The sequence below is a fragment of the Urocampus carinirostris genome, chromosome 17, assembly GCF_059441175.1.
Source record: "Urocampus carinirostris isolate Australia breed hairy pipefish chromosome 17, RoL_Ucar_1.0, whole genome shotgun sequence".
Classification (NCBI taxonomy): domain Eukaryota; kingdom Metazoa; phylum Chordata; class Actinopteri; order Syngnathiformes; family Syngnathidae; genus Urocampus; species Urocampus carinirostris.
The window spans coordinates 19365190-19390674 of NC_142365.1; the positions used below are offsets into that span (position 1 = coordinate 19365190).

At 38.9% G+C, this 25485-nt stretch overlaps 1 protein-coding gene across 2 annotated transcripts; it reads left to right on the plus strand.

Moving 5' to 3' along the window:
• The first annotated feature begins 612 nt into the window (after positions 1 to 612).
• cfap58 (cilia and flagella associated protein 58) lies at positions 613 to 24652 on the plus strand. Of its 2 annotated transcripts, none has more exons than XM_088320415.1 (18): positions 613 to 751; positions 2504 to 2783; positions 7619 to 7767; positions 9125 to 9275; positions 10144 to 10338; positions 11526 to 11663; positions 12284 to 12443; positions 13107 to 13189; positions 13289 to 13480; positions 14245 to 14406; positions 14475 to 14621; positions 14698 to 14838; positions 17241 to 17464; positions 19496 to 19604; positions 21651 to 21755; positions 22793 to 22912; positions 23013 to 23137; positions 24238 to 24652. In XM_088320415.1, exons 2-18 carry the CDS (start codon positions 2529 to 2531, stop codon positions 24338 to 24340), a joined length of 2559 nt encoding a protein of 852 aa, XP_088176541.1. In that variant the 5' UTR covers positions 613 to 751; positions 2504 to 2528; the 3' UTR covers positions 24341 to 24652. The 2 variants fall into 2 exon arrangements, with proteins under 2 accessions (XP_088176541.1, XP_088176540.1); XM_088320414.1 differs by having other exon boundaries at positions 702 to 751; positions 2501 to 2783.
• Positions 24653 to 25485: the final 833 nt, after the last annotated feature.

A 25485-nucleotide genomic window follows, 5' to 3' on the forward strand; every position in this document is an offset into this window, starting at 1 on the left:
TATCTTTTTCCTTTTTGTTCTCCCCCCTAGTTTTTTTCTCCTTTTTTACTTTTTCCCCTCTTTTGTTTCTTTTGAATTTTAATCATTTTTTCTTGATTTTTTTTTTCCTTTTTTACAGTCATTGGGTGCATAAGGTAAGATAATAATTGGTAATTTATGGATTAATGCAACAAGAAAAAATCTGAAGAACGGTTTAGGGGGCAAAGAGAGCCGGCGTTCTACCGAAACGTCCTAACTTGTGGAGACGTCCTACCATTGGCTTATCTGACAGCGAATTTTGTTTTCTTTATAGTTAAGTAAAAGCAGCAAAATACATACAGTTCGTGATTACTGTAGTTAGCAAACACCGTGATAAAAAGCTACAACAGAAAAACACGCCATTTCTTTTGAAGCAGTGTAATAGTCAAGACTAAATCAAACCGAAAACTGTCCGTAGTAAAGTGCAATCAGCATTGTGCGCATGCGCACTAGGCATCGGTAGGACACCTCGATTGGTAGGAAGGAAACTCGGAACACCGGTTCTCTAAAAAGAACCAGAATTCCCCTTTCGACTCCTTAATGACGTAACCGATGACGTAGAGGAAACCCCTCTAAGGATGACGCCTGCCGGAATGTGGCATAGATGATGTCGAAGACACTTCCGGGTTTCAACATACTCTCGCGAGAGTTGAGAGCGCTTGTTGTCAGGCAACCAACATAAACTAGCCAACAGCAGCGAAACACAAGTTATTTATTTCAACCAGTAAATGCGGTAAGTCTTTTTTTTGTTTCATTTTTAAAAAAGTTCTTGTTTAGGCGGAGCTTAAAAATGACGCAATACATTTTGAAATGAAATATTAATGTTTCCAATTAAGTTCGGACGTTAACAATATGAGAGTAGTTTATTCGTATCCCACTGTGTGGAAATGTTAAATACTCTATCTTTTTTAAATGTTGGTTACTGTTGGGTGCGTTACTGGGGTGAAAAAAGTTATTGATTACAGTCATAAGTAATTATGTTATCACCCCAGATTACCACCACCCCAAAGTATCAAGTTACTATTTACCGTAAATACTCACATTTAAGCTGACCCAATAAAACAGATTAAAAATATACACCTAATAAAAGAATTAGGAGCAAATATTTACACCAGCCTTCCTATTTCTTTGCTTTTGCAATCTCGTGAGCTTGCAAACAAACACTTAGCAGAGACACTCCATATCCGTTTTGTCTCTGGGCTTCAAACCACTTGAATAAGACCTTCCCCATATTTGGGTATTGTCCAAGATCTTTCCTTTTTTAGTTTTTTTTTTTTTTTTTTTTGCAAAAATAATTTCACAAATAAAAAGACCAAAATTCAGCACTCTTAAATTCGGTTCTCACGTTTGCCCAATTGATTTAGTTGTTCTTATATAACCTACATCCCCTCCCCCACACACTGCCTACCATTCGCCACTGGCTGATTTCAGTATTTTATTTTATAGTTTCTTAGATGCAAGTGAATACTTTAGGGTGAATATCTCTATGAAGAGAAATTCATTGTCCTTGTTCTCTTTGCTTGAGACGACGCTACCGTAACTGTATTTTGTTGTACTTTGTAGGAAGTTATGAATATAGTTAGGAGTAATGCGTTCCAAAGGAATGCCTTCCTGGAATGTAATTACTTTTTTTGGTGACAAGTACTTTAACTCAACGCTTGTAACAACATTATTTAAAGCAGATCATGAATCACAATGTATAAGTTATTTGAACTTAGCTAATGAAGTATTATACAATCTGCAGTCAGCCAGCAACACAATGCTAGTACATAATCTCTCCCTACTGATATTCTGATATTCTCAATACCGTTTATACTCTCATCAAAGTTGTATTTACAAAAGTAAAACAAAGTACTGAAATCAGGGGACAGTTTATATGCGCATATTTGGTTGCGTGTCACCAGTAGGGAATTGTCGGCAGCGAGTGGGGAGGGAGCGTGGCTTATATGTTTTTTAACTTGTTGATTTGTTTATTTTTCTTTTCTCATGTTTAAAATAAAAGGGTAGATGCTACTTCTGGGTGCCAAGGGGGCAAGGTCAAGTCAAGTCATGTTTGTATAACCCTTTCTCACAAAAAGTCTCAAAGGGCTGTACAGAGCACAAGAATAACATCATATATAACATATTTTTGTAGGAAACTGAATATTTTAATCAAAATATGGAAAAACTTAATATGTAAATCTGTTTATAATCCAAATGCCAAATATAATTATATCAATGATAATAGTATTGTACAGTAAAGTTCATACTCGGGTAAAAAAACTAAAAGGGAGCTAGATAGCGAACTAAAAGAGTCAAAGACATCAGACCCTAGGCTAGGTGGCTAGGGTAATGGGACTACTTTTAAAAAAAAGTAACTACCAACAGTAACTATTTACTTTTTTTCAGTAACCTACCGGTTACAGTCCTCGGTACCGAGAAAAGTATTTGTGTTCCGGTAACGCGTTCACTTGTAACACAGTACTCCTCCAACTGTTCACAACAGGTGAAGAGGTACAAATCCAGAAAAGATGGCTGATTCACTGGAGGAGTTCCAGGCGGTCCTCAGCGAGCTGACTGAGGGCCAAGAGGAACCAGACATGACCAAGATCCGCCAAGAGTACGAGAAACTCCTCAACGCGCTGACTAAGTCCTACAACAACGAGAAAAGGCTGATGGGAAAATGCAAAGACCTCAGTGCCGAGATCGCGTCTGCCTCCACCAAAGTGGAAGCTGCACGCAAGATCTCTCAAGATGATGAATCAACCATGACTAATCTGAAGACGGTAAATTTTCCACAAATAGGGGTCCGATCGCGCATGTTAAACGGCCCAGGTGTTCTGAAATTCCTTCCTACTCATTGAGAAGTCCTATCTAATGCTCAGTGTGCATGCATACTGATAGTATTTCCTGGGATGTGCAAGTTTTGAATTGAATTTACTGTAATCCACATCAACATTGTGAAACATATACAATGAGATTTGACATGGCACTCCAGGGTAAACATGTAATAAAGACTTCACAAGAAAATTATTGTTTGACCTATGTGCTTTTAGAGCAGGGGTGTCAAACTCATTTTAACACGGGGGCCACACGATAAAACAAACATTCTGTTGGGGGCCGGACTGTCAGGGAAGACCAGAACAGAGCAGGAGACCCCAGAGCGTTCGTACAGTTCTTTATTTGGGGAAGCGTAAGGGTTAGCGGGAGACGTGATCAATCGTAGCGTGGGACGAAGGCAGGTCGAGTTTACCAGGACTGAAGAGAAGATCGTAGCGTGGGACGAAAGCAGGTCGAATCGGAGGCAGGTCGGATCGGAGGCAGGCAGGCAGAATCAGGTAAACAAGAAGGCACATGTAATCGGGAGAGTCTTACGGGGTACAGAAGTAATCCTCAGACAAACAGGTCTCGGCGTAGCGAGCTTAAAAAGGGAACATAAACCAATCAGGGAGCGCATTCCCGCGCGTCAGATGATTACCCCAGGTGGCTCCACTTGGGTAATCATGACACGGACTAGTAGATTAAAGAGAAAGAAAAAGAGAGATAAAGAAATAAGAGAAAGAGGGAGGGAACAGGAGAGAGGGCGGGACAAAGAAAGAGAGAGGGAGAGGGGGAGAGCGTGAGAAACAAAAAATAAAAAGTCGTTAGAGTGGGGGAAAAGAAAGGGAGAGGAAGAAAGAAATCCAAATAGAAATAGAAAGACAGAAGGAGTGAAAAGAGAAAAAAAAGCATGAAGGGTATGAAGAGAGAAAAGAGAGAAAAGGAATACAGGAAGTTAGAGCAAAAGAGGTTAAAAGACACAGAGAGAGAAAGAGACAAAGAGCAACAAAGGAAGAGAAAAACAGAGACAAGAGTGAAAGAGACAGAGACAGAGTGGGAGAGAGAGAGAAATAAAAACAAGTAGTGTCTTTGTGAGAGGCACCTGGCTTTGGCAGCATCAAGTTGACATATTTCAACCTGCAGCTTGTTTTTCTCTTGCGCTTCTCTGAGTGTTGTCTCGCAGGCCGGATTCAATCCCTTAGCGGGCCTGATCTGGCCGGCGGGCCTGTTTGACACCTGTGTTTTAGAGGGATGATACTTTCAGTTGAAAGCGGTGATTACTCACAATTTTAGTTTTGATTCAGTCTTATTCGACTCTTTCACAAGGGCGGCATGGCAGAAGAGTGGTTAGTGCGTCCGCCGCACAGTTCTGAGATCATAGTTCCAAATCCAGCGGCCAGCCTTCCTGTGTGGAGTTTGCCTGTTCTCCCGTCCTTGCGTGTGTTTTCTCTGGTTTGCTTCCACATTCCAAAAACATGCATGTCAGGTTAATTGGCCTAACCAAATTATCCCTAGGTGTGAATGAGCGAGCGAATTGTTTGTCTCTGCGTGCCCTGCGACTGTCTGGCAACCAGTTCAGGGTGTCCCCTGCCCATTGCCCGAAGATAGCTGGGATGGGCTCCAGCACCCCTGCAACCCTATTGAGGATAGGTGGTCCAGATGTAGCATTTAAGCCTGGCGTGTTTTTCTGTACTAGCTTTCTAAAGCAGCATGGTGTTTGTTGACTACGGTTATTTCACAGTATCTGTATGTATGCCAACACTCGTTTTAAATAGATCTGTTTGGAATAATTCATAGTTTTAGTGTTGCTGCTTTTACGAAATTATAAAGAAAACAAAAGTTCTGTCAGATTATCCTATGGTAGGACGTTTCGACAGGTTAGGACATTTCAACTGGGTAGGATGTTTCTGCAGAACACCAGATCCAGACAGAGGTGGGCTGGATCAATAAAAAATTTCAACGCCAAACATTTTGCTTTTCTTTTCTTTTTTTCTTGATCATTTAGCCAACATTTGTAGCCTACCCTATGTGTTATCATCACGGATATTTTCTTACCACAACACATTTATTCACAAACCATTGGATTTTTTTTCTTTTATGTTTGCCGTCGAATGTGTTAACAGTTTAGTAAATTTAGCTTTATATCTGAACCAACTCACCACAATAATCACAAACATAAACAAACTCAAGTAGGAGCTTTGAATAAAAATGTGATTCCCTTAATTATGATACTGCTTTGAAATAAATACAAAATCAAAACAAATGTAGAGAAAATTGCTTTAAATTACATTTATTTGGTTCAGAATCTAATTTGGTGGTTACCAATTTGGCCAGCAGGTGCTCACGGTTTTCCATCCGCATCAATTTGAAATTGCCTCATATTGTGTCTAGCATTTAATGTAGAAGCAAAACACCATACATGTTTTATTTTTAGCTTTGAATTGTTGATTTTTCAGTTCATTGATGTGATACTGACTCCTAGCCTGGAGACTCCGGTGTGGTATCTTGATCCCGGCGCGTGCGCCCCTCCTTTGCTTTCTTTTGGGGCTCCTGGGCAGAGGCGCCTATGGATAGGCAGAGGCGCTGGTGGAGAGAGCTTGTGTTGAGCAGGGGCGCTTGCCGGAAAGAGGGAGAGAGCTGTTTGCGCATCCCTTTTAAAGGGTGGTGAGGTCACAGTCACCTGAGGCCGATTCTGTGACCGGTAAGTCCCTATTGAGGACTTTCAAAATAAATTCCAATTGGTTGATTATAAATATAATTGTTGATAATGGGCAAAATTTCATTTTAGATGCAGTAAAATAATTTCGGGCCTGAACATGACACTGTGGGAAGTTTGAGTTTGGATTGGAGTAAGACTTATTTTGCTTCTTGCAAGAAGGACACCGGCCGAATGTGTGTTAGTCACCGTTTGTTCCATCTTTTTATGCAGTTCCTGTCGTGAGAGTGCAAAGCAGGATACGACCAGACAATCAATCATTGAAGACAGCTCGATCATGAGTTTAAACACAATGAACAATGGTGACCTTTACACAGCGTGCGAAACAGGATATGACTTGAAATAAAACCAGCTTCTCTCAGACAAGCACGGATGGCCGGATGCTGTTTTGCTTTCATGAAGAAACTTAACGAGAAAATCAATCATTGAAGATAGCAGGATATGTTTGGGACATTGGGTTTTATCAGCAGAAGTGCAGTAAGACCATACATTGTTCATATGGGTTAAATATAATATCATATCACGCTCACCGAATCTGAATTGATAACATAAAAAGACACAAATTTATAGTTTATTTTACTCTACAACACACAGATGCAGATTATTAATCTTTTGATTACACATGAACACTTTGGCGTTTCAAATCTTTTTTCTTTTATACAGCTGGAGAGTCTTGTCCTGTGAATGGATTATTTTGTGGGTGCAGTCGGCTAGGGGCACCGTCCTTACAAAGAGTTGTAGCAGTGAATGGTAGGGGTGGGCGATACTGGGAATTTTTGGTATTGATCCGATCCTAATAAATACCGGCCAGGATCAATCAATAATTATCCGATACCAATACTTTTGCTTGGAAATATCATGATCACTGAATAGTTGAACCCCTCTCCCTTTGAGTTAGCTTACAATTAAAATGAAAACAGCACAAAGATTATTAGCAATAACTACAACGCAAAGTTTAACAAAATAGAAAATAAATATTAATATTATATATATATATATATATATATATATATATATATATATATATATATATATATATATAACCAGCTCAGTAGCCTAGATGGTAAGGCGCCCGCTTTCGCGCCCCGGCCGAGTCATTCCTAAGACTTAAAAAGTGGTCGGCGGCGCCCTCTGTTGGCTGCGGCTGCATCGGCTCGCTACAACGGGTCAGGTGCAATCGACATTTCGTTCTGTGTACATTGTTACACAGAATGACAATACAAGGAAATTATTATTATATATAATATTTAAAACATTTCTATTACAACTGTTTTAGACCTAAATTAAGAGAGTCTGACCAAAAAGCAGCAATGTAACAAAAATAATGAACATATAACCTTCTATTGCACAATATTTTGAAAAAAAAGTCAAGTTGCAAATAGTGTAAACAATACAATTTAAAAACCTTATAAGATAATATAGAATTAAATGCTTCCAGTGCAAAAAGTCAAGAGAGTCATACCAAAAAAGCAGCAATGTAACAAAAATGAAAATACTGTAGAACAATGTCAACAAGACAACTAAAATGCCATTACATTATATCCTAAATATAAGGTCAGTGTGCAAATAAAGTGTAACCACAATTGAATTTAAAAGCTATAATGTATGTGAATCTTGCGACCCACTATCAACATTATCATAGTGATATTTAAAATAGGGAGACTGTATCGATCGCGAGATAATGGTATCATTCCGGTCCAAGTACTTGCTCAGTATTGATTTTATCGATATTTAGATCTATCTGAACAGGCAATAACATCAGATCAAACTACTAGGCTGGCTTAGTGAAACTGAGAAAAGACTGCACAATATTGTCTTTAACATGTCACCAAACTTGACAACAGCTCTTTTACACTATTACTTCCCTCTAGTGCCATGAATGAGCATTTTGTCCGTATTTATTTTAAGAACATATCACAACTTTTGTATGAAATGAGCTAGAAACTACAAACTAAGAAATTTGCCTCGAGCCAGAATGATAATGAAACCCTTTTGTTTGACACACCTGGGTCAAATGGTACAACGTTTGTATAGCTGAACTATTCACTAGTGTCTTTATAATCAAATGTTTAACGCCTTCCACAGGAATTAGATAAAGCTTGGAAAATGGTGGATACTGCCTACAATAAAGAGCAAGCCAATTTGGAGACAATCAAGAATTTACAAGAGGAGGTTGCCGTTCAAACGCAGCTTGCAGAACAAGCAGCTTTGGCCCTCGCTAACGTAGATCAAAGGTGAGTTGTCTGAAAATTAAATTGAAGATGCTCTTGTAAACAGCTGAATCCCAAAATGTGAGTGATGGGAATTTCGGCAGTTTTTAGAGAGCCGACTTTTTCGGCTCTGCTCGCTAAAAAGAGCTGTCTCCTTTCGTTTCCACACACGTTGTTTGGATTTTTGTTTTTATTGATGTACTTGTATTACCAACATTAACGAAACATTATGCACCAAATTGAATAACTTTGAAAATGTTTTATGCTACTTTATTATGATAGCCTTTATAATTTTGATTTACACTGAACTCTTACCTCATTTAAACCTTCAAATTGTTTATACGAAGCAAACAATACAGATGACGACACTCATATTGGAAGACAGAAGGATAAAGAGAGAGAGTGAGAAAAAGAGAGAGGAAGAGAGAGAGGGAAAGGGAGAAAGAAAAATAGAAAGCAAGAAAGAAACTGGCAAAGACAGAGAAAAAAAGAGAAAGGGGAACAGAGAGAGACAGAAAGAGTTGAAGAGAAGAGAGAGGAAGAGTGAGAAAATGAAGAGAGAAACAGAAAGATGCAAAGGGAGAGATAGAGAGAGAAAAAGATAAGGACAAATTGCAAAAAATTTCAAGAGGGAGAGAAAGAAAGTGAAAGAACGTTAGAAAGAAAGGGAAAAATAGAAATAGTTAGAAAGATATAGAAAGAGGGAGTGAAAGAGGGAAAGAGAGAGTGAAAGAAAGAAAAAGTGAGAGAAAAAAGAGAGAAAGGGAAACAGAGAGAGAGACAGAAAGAGTTGAAGGGGGAGAGAGAGAGAGAGTGAGAAAATAAAGAGAGAAACAGAGACAAAGATAGGAAGGGAAAGACAGAGAGGGGAAGAGATTAGGATAAAGTGCAAAAAAAAACAAAAAAAAGAGAGAACGAAAGTGAAAGAGTGTTAGAAAGAGAGAGACAAATAAAAATAGTAAGAAATATATGGAAAGAGAGTGAGAGAGGGGAAGAGAGAGTAAAATAAAGAAAGCAAGACAAAAATGGAGAAAACAGAAGAAGAGAAAATGAGAGTGAAAGCCAGAAAGAAAATGAGAGAAAGAGAGAAAGAAAGCAAAAGAGAGAGGGTGACAGATAGATAGATAGATAGATAGATAGATAGATACTTTATTCATCCCCTCAGGGAAATTCACACTTCCAGCAGCATCCCTGCGCTGGAGAACAAAACAATAATAAAGCAAAAAGAATACAATACACAAATACCCAATGTAAAGTAAAAGATAAAAGTATTTCAAAGGGAGCCTGCCCCTTATTAATATTGCTGTTCACATTACAGAGCTAGCTCACAGATACGTTTTGTTCACAAATGACCCACCACTACAAATGTGTTTGTTGTCAGTGATCTGCTGAAAATGATTGAAGATTTGACGAACGAGCGCGATCGACTGCTGACGACAGTGGAAAGTCTCAGGGAGCAGCTCAACATAGCGAGTGCTAGCAAGCAGAAGACGGAAGCTCAAAGAGAAAATGCATTGAACAATATCGCTCAGGTGTGAACGTGCAAAACTCCACTCTTGTCTCTTTCGCAGAGGCGGTGGACACAAATGCAGGGAAACCAGAACAGAGGCAGGTGTGCTCAAAAAAGAATGGCATTTGATAATTAAAAACAGGAACAACAAAGTAAAACAAAACAGGTCTCAAAAACCAGGAGAGTGTCCAAACCAGCCACAAAAACCAAACCTGACATGGTGACTGAACAACGGATGAAAGTGCAATGAAATGGCAATGACCTGACCACCAAAGAAACCAGCAGGAAGCGTTCACATCCCAGTGGCGAGGGAAGAGTCCCTCAACCGCTTCTGTATCATTTCCCAGTGGCGAGAGAAAGGTCCCTCGGCCGCTTCTTCATCCTGTCCTGGCGGCGGGGGAAAGGTTCCTCGGCCGCTTGTGTAATTTGTCCCGGCGATGAGGTAAGGGTTCCTCAGCCGCATCTGTATCTTGTCCTGACTGCGAAGGAAGGGTCCCTCGACCGCCTCTGTATCCTGTCCCTGTGGCAGGGTGGGGGTCACTCGACTGCTTCTGCATCCTCTCCTGGCGGCAAAAGTTTTCCTGCCATGACGACGAGAAGGTCACTCAGTCGCTTCCGGGAAGGACAAGGATGCCCGAATGCCCCTATCCCCATGGGGAGATGATCCCTGTTCCGGTGGCGAGGAGAGGAGTCTTCGACCGCTTCTGACCCTGTTTTGGCGGGGATAGACAATGACCTTTATCCGTCCTATGTTCCGGCTGCCCTGCATTTGGGTCCTCCTCCGCAAGCATGACACTAAGTCCAATAAAACCTGCAGAATTTCAAACTTTCTCTCACAATGTCGGCAGTATTGACTTGACTGAACGTGCTAAATTGTTTCCTGTGTTCAGCTTCAACATGAGATTCAGTTGCAACAGAATGAGATTTCCCGTGAGCAGAGGCTCAAGGAAAAACTGGAGAAAGAGTTGAGTGAGATTACGCTTGACCTGGAAGTAAAAGTTCGAGAGATCCAAACTCTAAAAAAAGATTTGCATGCATCTAAAGACGAGCAGCTGAAATTAGCACAGCAAGTGAAATCTTTCAAGGTAAATTCCATGGTTATCACCGATGGTAAATTCATACTTTTTTCTTGATTTATGTGTTCAATGTATAAACATCTACACTACTGTTCAAACATTTGGGTCACCCAGACAGTTTTGTGTTTTCCTGAAAAAAATTCAAACTTTTATTTATCAAATGAGGCGTCCAATGTCTCTTTTCTTTTGCCTATATTAATTTCCTTTTGTTGGCCGGTCTCAGCTATGCATTTTTCGCCTCTTCACTGTAAATGTTGACACCGGTGTTTTGCAGCTACTATTTAACTCTGCTGCTAGTTGAGAACCTATAAGACGTCTATTTCTCAAACTAGAGATTTTAATGTGCTTGTCCTTTTGCCAAGTTTTGCACTGGGGCCTTCTATATCTCGTTCTACTCTGTACTGTTTCTGAATGGAGAAGTACACACCGTTGTAGGAGATCTTAAGTTTCTTGGCAACTTCTCGCATGGAAAGGCCTTCATTTCTTAGAACAAGAACACTGTCGAGTTTCAATAAAAATTCTCTTTTTTCATGACCAATATGGAAGTTGAATGACACCCACATATGTGATGCTCTGGATACTAGTCCACCTCAAAGGAGGGTCAGCTTTATTGTTTCTCTAACCAGCTAAGTTATTTTCAGCTGTGCTAACATCATTGCACAAGGGTTTTCTAATCATTCATTAGGCTTCTAACACAAACAGCAAACACAATGTACTATAGGACTGCAACTGGCTGGCAACAAATTCAGGGTGTCCCCTGCCTACTGCCCAAGCCACCTGGGCTCCAGCACCCCCCGTTACCCTAGTGATGATAAGCGGTGCAGAAAATGGATGGATGAATAGTTGCAGGAAAAAGGCCTCTATACACCGAGGTTGACATTGCAATAAAAGCTGAAATGTTCCACCTAAAATGGTTATTTACCATGTTTACAATGTATGGGTATATTTCTGATAGATTATTGTTATCTTCATTGGAAAAAATAGTACTTTTCCTTAAAAAAATAAGGACTTCAAGGACCTCGAACTTTTGAACCGTAGTGTCAATTGTACTCAAATAAAAATATTGCAAAATTGTGAAAAAAATGAGAAAAGAAAAATTCTTTCTAAATGGAGTTCAAGCATTGGTTACATGTTAATAGGGAGTGGAAAGAAGCAGCAAATATGCATATAACTAATTGTATGTGTTTTCCTTCCAGAATGGCTTTGATAAACTCACCAAGGATCTAGACCTGTTGCAGAGTAAAACCAACAAGCTGCAGCGGGACAGGGATCAACTTGTAGCGCTCAAAGAACACCAATTTTGGGAAAATCAGAAAAATCAAAGCGAAATTAAGGTGCAGTATTTGACATACGCAAGATTTGTGTATGCCTTTTCAGAAACATTGATGCCTCTGAGCAATGGTATGCACAATGGACCCTGGGTGGTGTCGAAGAATTTACTTTAAATATGCCTTTTTTCATTTTCATCTTAAACAGACTGGTTTGTATACATGTTAGTACTAAATGCAATATAATATATCTTTGGTTGTTAAAATCAAATCCTGGATGTTCGAAATTATCTTTTGCACCTAAAATACTCTCTGTCTCAGGGTTTGGCAACAAGCAGCTCCGTAGCAGCTCTTTGGTGCTCCTTAGTTGGCTCCCTGGCACGTTTTTAAAAATGTTTGGTAGTGGGAAAAATATATTGTTTCTGTAGCAGGACAAATATGACACAAATATTCTTAACGTTTTCCAGTAAGTATAGATATATACAGTACACATACACGCAGCCTTCCGCCCCTGTGATAGCATTCGCTGTGTGTTGTCTGCAGCAGAACACAATGCATGATGAAAATCAGTAAAGTGTCGAAACCACAAAAAATAAACCGCGTTACAGCGAGGGTTTGCTGTACATTATTTCGTGAGTCTATGTGCATATTTGTCCCTTAATTGGCCTAGATGCCACACTTTTCAGATGAAAGATGAAGCAGTTAATCAGATGCGCAATGAGATGAGCAAAGAAAGAAAACTGAAAGAAGCTGCCCAAAAGAAATTTCGTTTGATGGAGGAACAAAAAGCCGATGTGGAGGTTCAGCGAGGGATACTTAAAGCACGGATCGCTGGTCTGGAAAGAGGTAGTTTTGCTTTTTTAGTTCTTCCCAACACACCAACTTTAAAACACATGTTGAATGGTGGTTTTCCCTGTTGGACTTATGCATTTGTTTGCCCAGACTTTTGTAAAGAAAAGAAAAAACAAGAAAAGAAAGAAAGAATAAAGAGGGTGAAAAAGGAAAATATATATATAGAAAAATAAAAGAAAAGGGGAAAAATAAAGAGGAAGAAAAAATGAAAGTTATGAAAAAATGAAGGAAAAAGCAAGACAAAAAGGCAAAACTAAGAGCAAAGGAAGGAAAACGGTTAAAGAAACCAAATAAAACTTAACACAGGTTTTTGGGGGTACCTGTAGCAGCAAGATGATGGACAATCATGTCAGCTCCCTCGACATGAACTTCATCTTCTGCCAAATAAACACAAATTTATCTAACTCAGTATTTTTAAAAGAATCCACATTTACATGATAGTTCATGTAATTTTGCTTATTATTTAAATCCATTTAAAACGTTTTTACTTTAACCACCAGTAGGAGCTAAATAACACACACTTTCCCACTCAAATTATCAATTAGGCTGCAAATGGCCCTCAAGCTATATGCTGGGCACCCCTGGTCTGTGTTAACAAATGATCAAAGTGTGGGAACCAAACTTTACCCTATACCTATGCTATTTGTTCCTGTACAGAGTTTGAAGCAACAAAAAAGCAGATTGAAGCTGACAAGAAAATCATTAATGACCTGACCAGAGAACGAGACATCTTGACGAAAGTATTCAACATTTTATAATGACGTCATTTTAAACGTTTCAGGCCAGGTTTCGAGATTAATAAGGTTCTTTTACAATTCTTTGTTGATCTCAAAATAAAGAGCTTGGGCAAAGCCACAGAGGCAGTAGAGACGGAACAGTGCCTTGTGATGGAGCTGGAGACCAACAAAAAGGTTCTGGAACAAGAGATTACCGCCAATAACCAGGAAGCACAAAAGCAGCGCAAGTTCATCCAGGAACTGGAAAAGGATCGTGACCGCTACATCAATGAAAACAACAACCTTTTGCAAAAGGCAAGTCGTTTCAGCAGTTTCCTGCTTTGCAGTTTACAAACTCTTTCAGACCCACTGATGAGAATTCTTGTCATGTAACAATATAGTCGGGAGAGGTAAATGTTAAACCGGAGCCCAATGCAATTATTGTAATTATTACTGATGTTATATGTTGGACGCTAGAGCTCTTGTTGGTGATAGGAATGGGTGGAGAGGTGTTGTGAAAGGATAGTGGGATGTTTAGACGTGTTCCAAGGGATGGGCAGGGCACCCATATGATGCGGCAGGGGTAAACCAGTGAAAGCTGTCGGGCCCTGCTGTCGAACAGAAGAGTGTGTTGTGTCACCCTGACCCGAGTGACATGGCCGCTTTCTTGTTTCCTTTATCATCTGGAGTGACAAAAGCATGACCAACTTGGGTGTTTGGCCATTTGGGTTGGGCATGGTCAATTTTTTTGATGTTTTTTTGCTTCTTTTTCCTTTTTTCTTTTCTTTGTTTTTGTTAATTTGTTTGTCTTGCTGTTGGTCACCCCTTTTGAGGGATATGACCATGGTAGGTAGGTGGGTAGATAGACAGGTAGATAGATGGACGGACGGACGGACAGAAAGACAGACAGAAGTTGGACAACCTGTGGGAATAATCTCAGACATTGAACCGGTTTGTGGTGCAGAGGAAGTTGCCAACTACTGAACTAAGCAACAAAGTTCATGACAATTTTCAGTGTTCCTTCTCATCTTTAGGAAAAACATCTAATAGTAATTTGGACTTTCTTATGTCTTGAAAAGATTCAAGAAAAGATCAATGAAATCGAGACATGCGAGATGGCAATCCACAACTGGAAAAAGAGAGTGACAGAGGAAGAATTGAAGCTGGAAAGAAAAGAGGAGCTACTGGATTCTGTCATTACTGAAAGGAACCACTACAGCAAAAACCTTGTGGACGCTCAGGTACTGATTTCAGTTTACACTCCTCAAACATGTTTCACTTTAATAAATGCTCGCTTTACCCCAACCAGGACGGCATTGCAAAGTTGAAAATCAAGATGCGGGCTTTGAACACGCAGAATACTCAATTGAAGGCTGAAATTGAAACAAAAGAATTGGCCATTCACAAAGAACAGCAACACATTAAGCGCTTAGGGCGAGATAATGATAATTTAAAGGTACCGCATCGCACTTTTTTTCTAACACAGACTATTGTGTTTATTGATGTTGCGCTCCTGATTTTTGGAACTCTAGGGCCAGGTAAAAGTGATCACTCAGCAGCTGGATGAGGAAGTACGACGTGTTGAGCAACAGAAAGCCGAACAAGAACGACTCAGGAAAATTATTACTGACCACGAAATTGAAAGTTCCCAACTGAAGAAGCAACTTGAGCAAGTAAGGGATTTTTCTATCAGGTTCAAAATGATGAAAAGATGAAATAAGAGACTCTAGTTACGTTACAAACCAACTCATTTATCAAAAACCTTTGGACAAGGCAAAATTACTCTTGGATTGCTATGAAATATTCCCCATGGACTGAAGCATGAGCACCTTTCTTATAAAGTTTCATGGGTTCTGATTGGAGGATAGAACAACCACGGGCACGTAAGAGTACTGTGATTGGTTCAGACATGAATCACCTATTTAAATGCAGTGTATAATGTTGATCGCTAGTGGGCGTGCAAGCATAATAAATGAGGAATGGGGATAGTGAACTTCGCAAACACAATGCGTTTCTGTGAGGAGAAAAGCACTTGGGCGGAATGCGGGGGTGATTAGCCAGCCAGTAGGCCCCACAGTGGCTTTCAAGCTGTAGCTCTTCAATCAAAGGCACATTCCTTTGGAGACAAACTCCTCTATCCCTGGAAACTTATTCTCTTGATCTTGAAGGTGTTTGCGAAATCGTAAAACCACACACCTATCGAGCACTATAGAAATATAAACGTATGAAGATATAAGAATAGTAGAATATAGTATAAAAGATCGTCCTAAACCATAATTTCCCCCAGTTTACCAAAAATGATTGACGCCCTGTCGACCTGGATTGTTGAAATTTACACTGACAGAACAACACAAGTGTGCTATTGTTGAAAACGAATCATGATTATCCTAACAATATTATATTCATCACACAAATAAACAATACATAATAAACAAGTCAATCTATATCCCTATACACTAAATATAGGGACATTAGCAGCAGTAGAACAGTAAATAAAGTCCTGTTTATTTGCATAGCCCTTTCTCACAAGGAGTCTCAAAGGGATGCACATACCACAGATTATTGCAAACCACAGACTACTATTACACCATCCCCTGATCTAAAACCTACATGAGGGCAAGGAAAAACTCAAAACCTCAACATGATGTAAATAAAACAAACACGTTGTCCATTTTGTGAAGTATATTCCGTGGTCCACACCCATTTTCCCGGATTGGCACCCCCTATTATACACAATATAACAGTTGATCGTGTCACTTACTCAAAATATTTGGGACTCCAACTGGACAAGAAGCTCACCTCTGAACAACATGTTCATAAGAGCTCCCAGCAAAGACTCCGCATCCTTTGCATACACAGTGCTCTCTGTGTCACTCCACATCATCTTTACTGTCATTTAACCCATCCTTCTTTACTTCTCCCCCTTGCAATATGTTCTCTATTACCAACAAAAACAAACTCACTAAGAATACCCATACAGTCTCCAAAATGATGAATCTGCCTATTACGAACCTCTCACACATTCAATGATAGAGCCATCTCACGTTTGGCCAGGACAATTACTAGGGACTCAGATCATCCATTAAATCGTCAGTTCTGCCTGGTGCCGTTGGGCTGCAGGTACAGAACTTTGATGTAAAAGCGAGTAGGCTTCAGTAAAAGCTTTGTAACTTCTGCTATTGCTGCACCTAACTTTTTGTAATCATCTTATCCAGACTCTGCATTTGTGATGTCCTGTGTCTCATGTCCTGTGTATTGTTTATATTTGTCCTTGTTTTAAGTTGATCTTAACCCTGTTAAAACACATTTCCCTTGGAGGACAATAAAAGTCTACCCATTTATCTAACCCAGAAGACTGCTACAAAAGTACATAACGATTCTCAACAGTTAGAAATCAAACGCTTGTGACAACCATTTTGTTTGACTGACCGCCGTGTTCATGTGTCACCGATCTACCGCCAAGCTACGCAAGGTCTACTTCTCAAACTTTGCAAGTAGTAATTTTATCCGACATATTCAGGCTAAAATGCTCCAAAACTTCACAGGTTTTGGTACGCTTAGTTGATGTTGACGCCGACATTTCTGCATCTTCAGATCACCGCTCCAGACAGCGATGCGATTGTCATCAGAGATTATAGTCCTACAGATATACCTCTCTCTGTTGAAATAACATGTGGGGCAACAATAATTGATAATGAAACCTATGTTTGACCATTTTTTGTCACAGTTTTTGGTCAACAAATATAAATAGTCTGCATTTATATATATATATATATATATATATATATATATATATATACCCATTCACACACCCATAGCAGTGTCAGCCATGCTTAGGGATTAGGTGTCTTGCTCAAGAACACTTCGACATATAGCACAGAGGAGTCGGGAAGCGAATCTGCGATCTCTTGATTCCAAAACAAGGTTTTACCTCCTGAGCTACTGCCGCCCCAACGTTGCTATCCGTTGCAGTGTTTGTCATTTTCTACTCATGATTAAATGATACTATTGTAATTCAACAATAACAATGATGCACATAAGAATATGAGCTGATATTGATTGTTGACATTTAAAGGCTATCAGGGAACGAGACAACTTGGGGAAGCAGCTTCTACGACGCAACGAAGAACGAGCGCTCCTCTATGAGAAGATCAAGATCCAGCAGTCAATTATTTGCAAGAAGGATTTCCACCACAACCAGCGCATGGAGGACATCCGTATCCTCAAGTTAGAAATCAAGAGGCACATGCGGGAAAAGATCATCTTGGACAAGACCATACCCAACACAGACGATTTGAAGTAAATAATTCTTGATCAGTTTGATTTTATGGTTGACCACAATTACGGCGACAGGAATTGATTCCAGATAGTGATGGCTAGAGCATCAAATCCTAACCATCAAGCCACTAGAAACATAGATGACGCATGAAAAGGCATTCAGTCTTACCCTATTATCACATTTTATTTAGTCACGGTACCAGATAAGTGTGTTAGAAAATGGAGAAAACAGAAAGTGATTAAAAATCGGTATACAGTTTTGTTTCACTTTTTCCCAGCTCAAACTAAGAATTGCAAGAGATAAACATTGTTGAATGTTGTGATGAAAACATTAAGTGACTACACAATATGAACATAAAATTTATAATGTATTCATGCTCTTAAAAGTCTGATTCATCATCAGAGACATGAAAGCATCGTTTCCCTCTCTTGCTTTTTTGCGTTTATTTCTGTCTTTTAGGGCGACTCCCGGTTTTCTCCATTCCCTTAATATTCGTCCTTGGTATCATGACCAAACATTTTGTAATGATAAAATAAAGTGGATAGGAATTTGAGCTTTCCCCACCACGATCCAGTTTTGCTTCCTGTTGTTGTGCAATTTTTATGCAGCGATATAATCAGACTTATCGCAAAATGGTACATATTTATTATTTCTGCAAGCCTAGCCCTTTCCGTAGTTTTAATTCCATGCACCCAAAAGTCCGGTGCACCTTATATACAGTGAAGAAAACAAGTCTTCGAACAGCCTCCTATTTAGCTATTTCTCCAATTTCAGACCCCTCCATGAAGTGGGAGAAATAGCAAAATAGCAGATTTTAGAAGATTTTCAAATTGGTTCAGGTCTGGAGACTGGCTGGGCCATGCTAAAACCTTGATATGCTTCTTACGGAGCCACTCCTTGGTTTTCCTGATTGTGCGCTACGGGTCGTTGTCGTGTGGGAAGACCCAGCCACGACCCATCTTCACTGCTCTGACTGAGGGAAGGAGGTTGTTCCCCAAAATCTCACAATACATGCCCCCAGTCATCCTCTCTTTAATGCAGTGCACTCGTCCTGTCCCATGTGCAGAAAAACACTCCCAAAGAATGATGCTACCACTCTTCCTTCTTCTTCCCTCAAACACACTGAGTGGAATTCTGACCAAAAAGTTCTAATTTAGTCTCATTTGATCACAAAACTTTGTCCCATGACTCCTCCTTCTTTTTCATTAAATTAATTTCATCAAAATGGTTTTGAAATTAACACAATTAGAGCAAAAGTATATTAGTATACATAGTATATTAGGCCCTTGTTTTTGAATTATTACTGTAAGGTTTTTTAGTATTTCTGAAGTCAGATTTTTATTGAAGTTCTGTAGTTTTTAAGTGGTGTCACTGTAGTTTTTGTTTTGAACTATTTTTCGTAGTTTTTCTGAAGGAATTTAATGTAGTATTTCCATAGTAGTATTTTTTTTAGTATTTCTGCGGTATGTTGTATTTCGAATGTGGATTTTGTTGTTGTATCTGTAGTATTTTTGTATTATAACAGTAGTTTTGTTATTATAGTATTTTTGGAGTACGACTGTAGTAATTTTTTTAGTATTCTTGTACTATCTCTGATTTATTTCCATACAAGAATGTTTGTTTTATATCTGTAGTATTTCTGTTGTATTTTTGTAGTGCAGTGTTACTGTCGTATTTTTGTGATATTTCCATAGGATAATTTTATTTGTATCGCTATAGGTGTAATTTGCAGTCTCTGTTTTAATCATCTTGTTGTAGTATTTTTGTAGTAATTTTATGTTCAGAAGCACTTTGTTAAGGCCATTATCGCATGCCAACAATGGAATTATGGAATTTACAATATTAATAATTCCAATATCGAAAACTTAATAAAACTATGAATAACAGAAAAAAATCTTCCTACCTCTCATGCACAAAACCAAAAATCTCAATTAAGGGAGTGCCATTTTTCGTATGAGGTTAACGACATGCCTTTTTTCAGACATTTAATCCATACCACAGAGGCCATAATAATTTGTGTACAGCTCCTCAAAATGCCATTTATTTTTCAGACGAGAGGTGTTCGCCCTACAAAGGGATCTGGCTCAAGAAAGGACAAGGAACGGCGTACTCGAAGCACAGCTCAACCCTATTAACATTCACCGTTGGAGGCGACTGGAGGTGAATAAACCTTTAATGCTAATAATTTACACATTCCAAAGCCCTGGCTTCAGTTTATTTTTATTTTTAGCATGTCGTGTTGTTTCATTTAGAAGTTTTCTACAACGGTGTTGAGTCTAACCATGATAATATGTACAAATGATATTGAAATCCTGCACTGTCTCGGAAAATAATAATGCGAGAAAGTGATTTATTTTTCGTAATGCAATCATTTGGGTGTTTTTTAATGCATTTCAAATCACCCAAATAAAAGTATGGGGTGGGTATATATATATATATATATATATATATATATATATATATATATATATATATATATATATATATATATATTATAACAAAAACTCAAATATCTCATCTCAAAATATTACAATCAAATTAAAAGTATACTAGTGGGGGCTGTAAGCCATGATCAGCAATATTTAAGGGCCAGTTTTGAACATTTAGAGATGTCACTGTAATGTTTAGCAAAAACTAGTGCTACAAAGCACAAAGAAAAATACAAACTACAGTGACAAAAAGTGACCAAACGGCACTATTTTTTCCCCCAAAAAATTTTGCCCAGTCTTTCAAGTCAAGTCATGTTTATTTGTGACACTCTTAATCACAAGGAGTCTCAAAAGGCTGCACAGACCACAGACTATTGCAAACTACAGGCTATTATTACACCATCTGATAAACCGTTGGTTATTTAATTGAATCAACTAATTTGTTGAAACATATAGTATGTGATGCAAACGCACTGCTATGGGTCAAACCAGGGTGTATCGAGCAAATGAAATTGCAGTGCAGGCATAGATCTATCTCAAATATTAGCGAGTGAATTTTGAATCCTAAAAACAATAATGAGGAAGCATCATTATTAAGCTTTCATATAATGGCTGGCTAGTTCTGAGGTTATGGGATCAAACCTTCCTATGTGGAGTTTGCATGTTCTACCCGTGCTTGGGTGGGTTTCCTGCGGGCGCTCCGGTTTCCTCCCACATTCTAAAAACATGCATGTCAGGTTAATTGATACAGAAAAAAAAAAAACGCTCATTCCCAAGAAGCAGCAAACATGGGGCTAAATTTGAAACCATCCTCTTATTTGTTGTTGCGAAGAGATTTGGTTTCGTGCTCCGATTGGTCGCCACATGTGGCCCACGTGCTGTACTCAAGGACACACTGCAGGCCATGCGGGGCAGAAAAAAATAATGTGTGAGTTTTTGTCCAGTTCCTCTTTTAATATGGACATGGGATTCTTTACCAGATCATGCCTCTATGGGCGTGGTCTTAGATATCTGATACTCACAGTTTAGGGTCATTGAAGTTGCTAAACTTGTTAGAAAGCTAAAGAAGTGAGAAATTTGCGTAATGCTCTATACTTGAGAATGCCCCTCCAATCAACATAATAACGTACATTATTATAGAACATCTCATCTCATCAGCCGTACCGCTTATCCTCATTAGGGTCGCGGGGGGGCTGGAGCCCATCCCAGCCATCTTCGGGCAGTGGGCAGGGGACACCCTGAACTGGTTGCCAGCCAATCGCAGGGCTCACAGGGACAGACAACTCATTCGCTCATTCACACCTATGGACAATTTGGACCGACCAATTCACCTGAAATGCATGTTTTTGGAACGTGGGAGGAAACCGGAGTGCCCGGAGGAAACCCACGCAAGCACGGGGAGAACATACAAACTCCGCACAGGAAGTCTGGAGCTGGATTTGAACCCACGACAGGTTCCCATGACATGAACTGTGCCGCACAAGCGCTAACCACTGCGCCACCAACATACTTTTAACAATACATTTCCTTTGATATTTTAATTACTTTCATAACTTCATGTTATCAGATTTTATTATGGTACTTGGTGAATTGGTACGTTCGGGAACTGTCCAAAAGGGATGCAGTTGTTCCATCCATTCTAAAGTTCTGAGTTACTTGGAAGTCAATTTTGAGCTGTGCTTATTTGCTCTACACTACTTTACTTTTAGACTTCTTTATATGAAAGAATAGATTGCATGGCGAGCATTATCACATTTGAAGTGATTGTCAATGACAGGGCAGCGATCCGTGCAAGTATGAGCTACTTCAGAAGGTTCACACTTTACAACGGAGACTCATCAACAAGACTGAAGACTTTGAAGAACAAGAATTTTTATTACAGGTGACAACTTTTTTTCCTCTTGATCTGGCCCTAGTGTTTGACCTAACACAGGAGTTGAACACCTATTTGATAGCTAAATTCAAGCACTTTTTAAATACTTTCAAAACAAATTTTCCAATTTCTCCAGTACCATTAAAAGAGGAAATCTATTGTGAATGATGAATTTTGCAGAGCTGCAAATAAATCAGCGATTTACATATGTGAATTTTAATCTTGCGTGTGCATTTATCAAGACATGATTTTTAGATCTTGAGTAAATTGTCAATAGGTTTGTGGATTTGAAGAATGTTCATGTTTGCTAATATGTTTAAGACAAATCTTATAGGTGTTGGGTAGAAATCATGGTAATATGTAGCTCACATTTTCAGTTGCAGGAAGTTCTTCCCATTACAATTTGATACTGGGAAACACTATCTTATTTTTTTTCTATTGTCCATAACAAATCTACCTAATTGGTACGTTATCCTTGAACTAATACACATATAATAGTGCCCTGTTTAAATGCAGCACACTTCTGTCCCTTAGGGCGCGACCTACAGGGGGCGATGAGGCTTTTAGGACAATGCTATACAAACGAATACTAGCTGCTTTTAATCACGAGAGAAGAAGATTCAAGAAATTCAAGCTTGCCTTTATTGTACTTTACATAAAATGCTAATGCAATGACAAAACAAAGCCACCTGAGAGCAGTGTTGGCATCATTTTTAAGCAGACTTGTTGAGAAACATGGTAACAATTCCAAGCATTTACAAGTATTTCACCCAAAATGCAAGCACTTTTCAATCCTTGAAAACACAATATTGAAATACAAGCTTTTTTAAGGATTTCAAACCCTGCAAATATGTTTTATCCCCATGTCTGTTCTTATAAAGTCGGACTGAGTTTTCACTATAAACATGATAAGTTTCAGTTCACGCTACGTCTAAAAAAAATGATTTGGATACAGAAAAACTGAACTTATTAACATTATTCATGGACTTGTAGACAGAGTTAATATAGGAATTCTATTAAACTATTTCTTCTGTTTGTGAGAATAGGAAAAGGAGAAGCTGTACATAGAGCTGCAGCAAATTTTAGCTCGACAACCGGGCTCAGAAGCGCTGGAGCAACTTCAGCATTGCCAGTGGACACTGAGGGAAAGGACCAAAAAATTAATGGTAGCAACCAGCTTTTTTTCCATTCATTTCTGATACTAAAAATTGTTGTTCGTCAAAACACGTTAGCAAATTTTACAAATCAGATTCGTTGACTCCACAGGCCCTGACAGCAGAAGTGAGAGTGCTGGATTCGAAGATGAATGAGTATAAAAGTGAGAATCAAAAATTAATCAATGAAATGGCAGAGCTCAAGAAGAAGTACTTCAGTCAGAAAAAGCTACAGGGGTAAGGGTTTTGTCATTTCAAACAACATAACATTTCTATTAGTTCAAACTATTACCTTTTTTTTGGGTTGGAGGGTCTTAAAAGGCAATTTGAATTATATATATTTTTTTGTTTTTTTGTTAAATTTTTGTATAAAGGGACCTGATCTTGGGGGACTCCACATAAAATTACCCCATTGTTGGTTGTGATTTTAAACAAAATAACCTCTTTGGGGGGATGTTTTTAAACATAATTTCATTTTTTGTGGTTATTTTATACAATATAAACCGGCCCTTCAGGCTTTTTCGTTCAGCCAGCCAAACAGAAATGTTAAAAATATAAAATTAATATGTATAAAAGTATCAAAAAAGTATTACAGAGATTCCTCTGCTCTTGCGGTTAATAAAACCAGAACCACCCGGGAGAAGTAAAAACCCGCGAAGTAGCATCATACCTTGAAAATAAGCCCCGAAGAGGCAAACTTTACTCGAGATGACGGCATTACCGACTGAGAAACAGGAACAAAATAACAACTATAGGTCTAGAAATAACACACAACAAATAATTGCAGTTAAATTGATGGTTTTATTGTCATTGGACAAAATTAAAGTTAAATTGGAGGTTATTCGTCAAAAACACGCGCAGCTTCACTGTGTGGTCGGGGCTTTAGTACCCCCTGCCCCCCACACAGAACTTGAAACGCTTTGAGCATCGTCACACTGTCCTCTAACATTTGTTTCTGGAATCTTGAGTAAAAATAGTGTGACAATGAGACAAAATCGAATGCCTTTTCCTATGTCATCACTAGTGACCTAGTGGTAAGGTTTCGGCCCTCTCACCGCCATGTTTTGGGTTCTACTCCCGTTTCATACTGTGTTTTCCTGTTTTGGTCCGGGACATTTTTTATTAAATGCACAACAGTCATACACTGGTAACTCTTAACTTTTGTTTTCAGTCCATGTGCCTTATAGTCAGTGCACCATATATATGACAAACATACGATAAAATACTATTTTTTCGGGGTACGTCTTGTAATCTGGTGCACCCTATGGTGCAGAGAATATGGTAACTAAATTATCTTTGTACATGCACTTATTTAAGTGTTTTTTGTGTCATCTTAGCGAGAAGTCGAAAAGCAAGAGTGAACAAGTGGTCCTGCCTCAGCTGATCAACAAGCCACAATACGCAGGCGGAGGCTTCAAGTTCGATGAACTTTTCAGATGACAATGTATATTATCAGAAATGTCCCACAGGGTCATCATTAAATCTCAGTAAATAACACTACTGTACATACATTTGCCTCCGGAAGTGAGCACAGCACTCATTCAGATCTTGAATCAGTTTTTAAAGATTATTTTTTTATATTTATACATTCTATAAACCCTTTTCCAACCTACGTCATCCCCGGATAATTACAGCACATTGTTGGCTCGAAACAGAAGGACTAGTGTACGAGATTGAACGGAGCATGACAACATTTTTATGTTGAGTTCTGTTTTTGGAGTCGCAATTTAAAAATAAACATCATGCCCAGCTGTTGTGTGTCTTGGTGCACAGATCACAATGATAAAGAAAACACTTTTTTGTGCAATTCTCATAGGAAACAGGCTTTTTGAAAAGCACGTCGGGAGCCTGTGGCTGCAGGCTATTAAAATAACTGACTGGACCGAGGACATCATTTGGAATGTCCGTGTTTACGTTGCCCGTTTCGTATCGTGGCGATCTGGTTTGGATTTACTTGAACGCTGAATGCCTTAGTAAGCTAAAGTAGGATAAGTGTCGCAGGAATGCTAATTGTTTGCTCCCAATGCTTACTATAGACTGTAGGTTTGCTAGTATTGGTGCTAGCCAATGACAATAATGGAAAGTTATAATAATAATAATAGATTTAATTTAATTTTATATATGTATATATATATATATATATATATATATATATAAAATAAAGTACACATATGTTTTGCTTATCTGAAATTGTACGATTAAACCCAACTTGATGCTTGATACTCCCACCACCTGACCTCAACTCTTGCCTTTCTGAAATTATATCATGGTTCACCGTCAATTTCCTATAACTGGACAGCAATGAAACGGAACTACTTCTCATCGACGCCAAATCCACTCTCTCTCAATTCCTCAGTTTTTCCCTTCCCTCTTGTCAAGAGTCTGTCATCCTCGACAGCACACTCTCCTTTAACTCTCATATAAATAAAATCACCCGGTCAGCTTACTTCCACCTGCGCTCCATCAACCGTCTCTTCCACTCCCTCACCCCACACACAATAGCTATCCTAGCCTTAGCCTTGTCCCCTCACGCCTCGATTACTGCAATTCCCTCCTTTACGTTTTACCTCAGACGTCCCCCCATA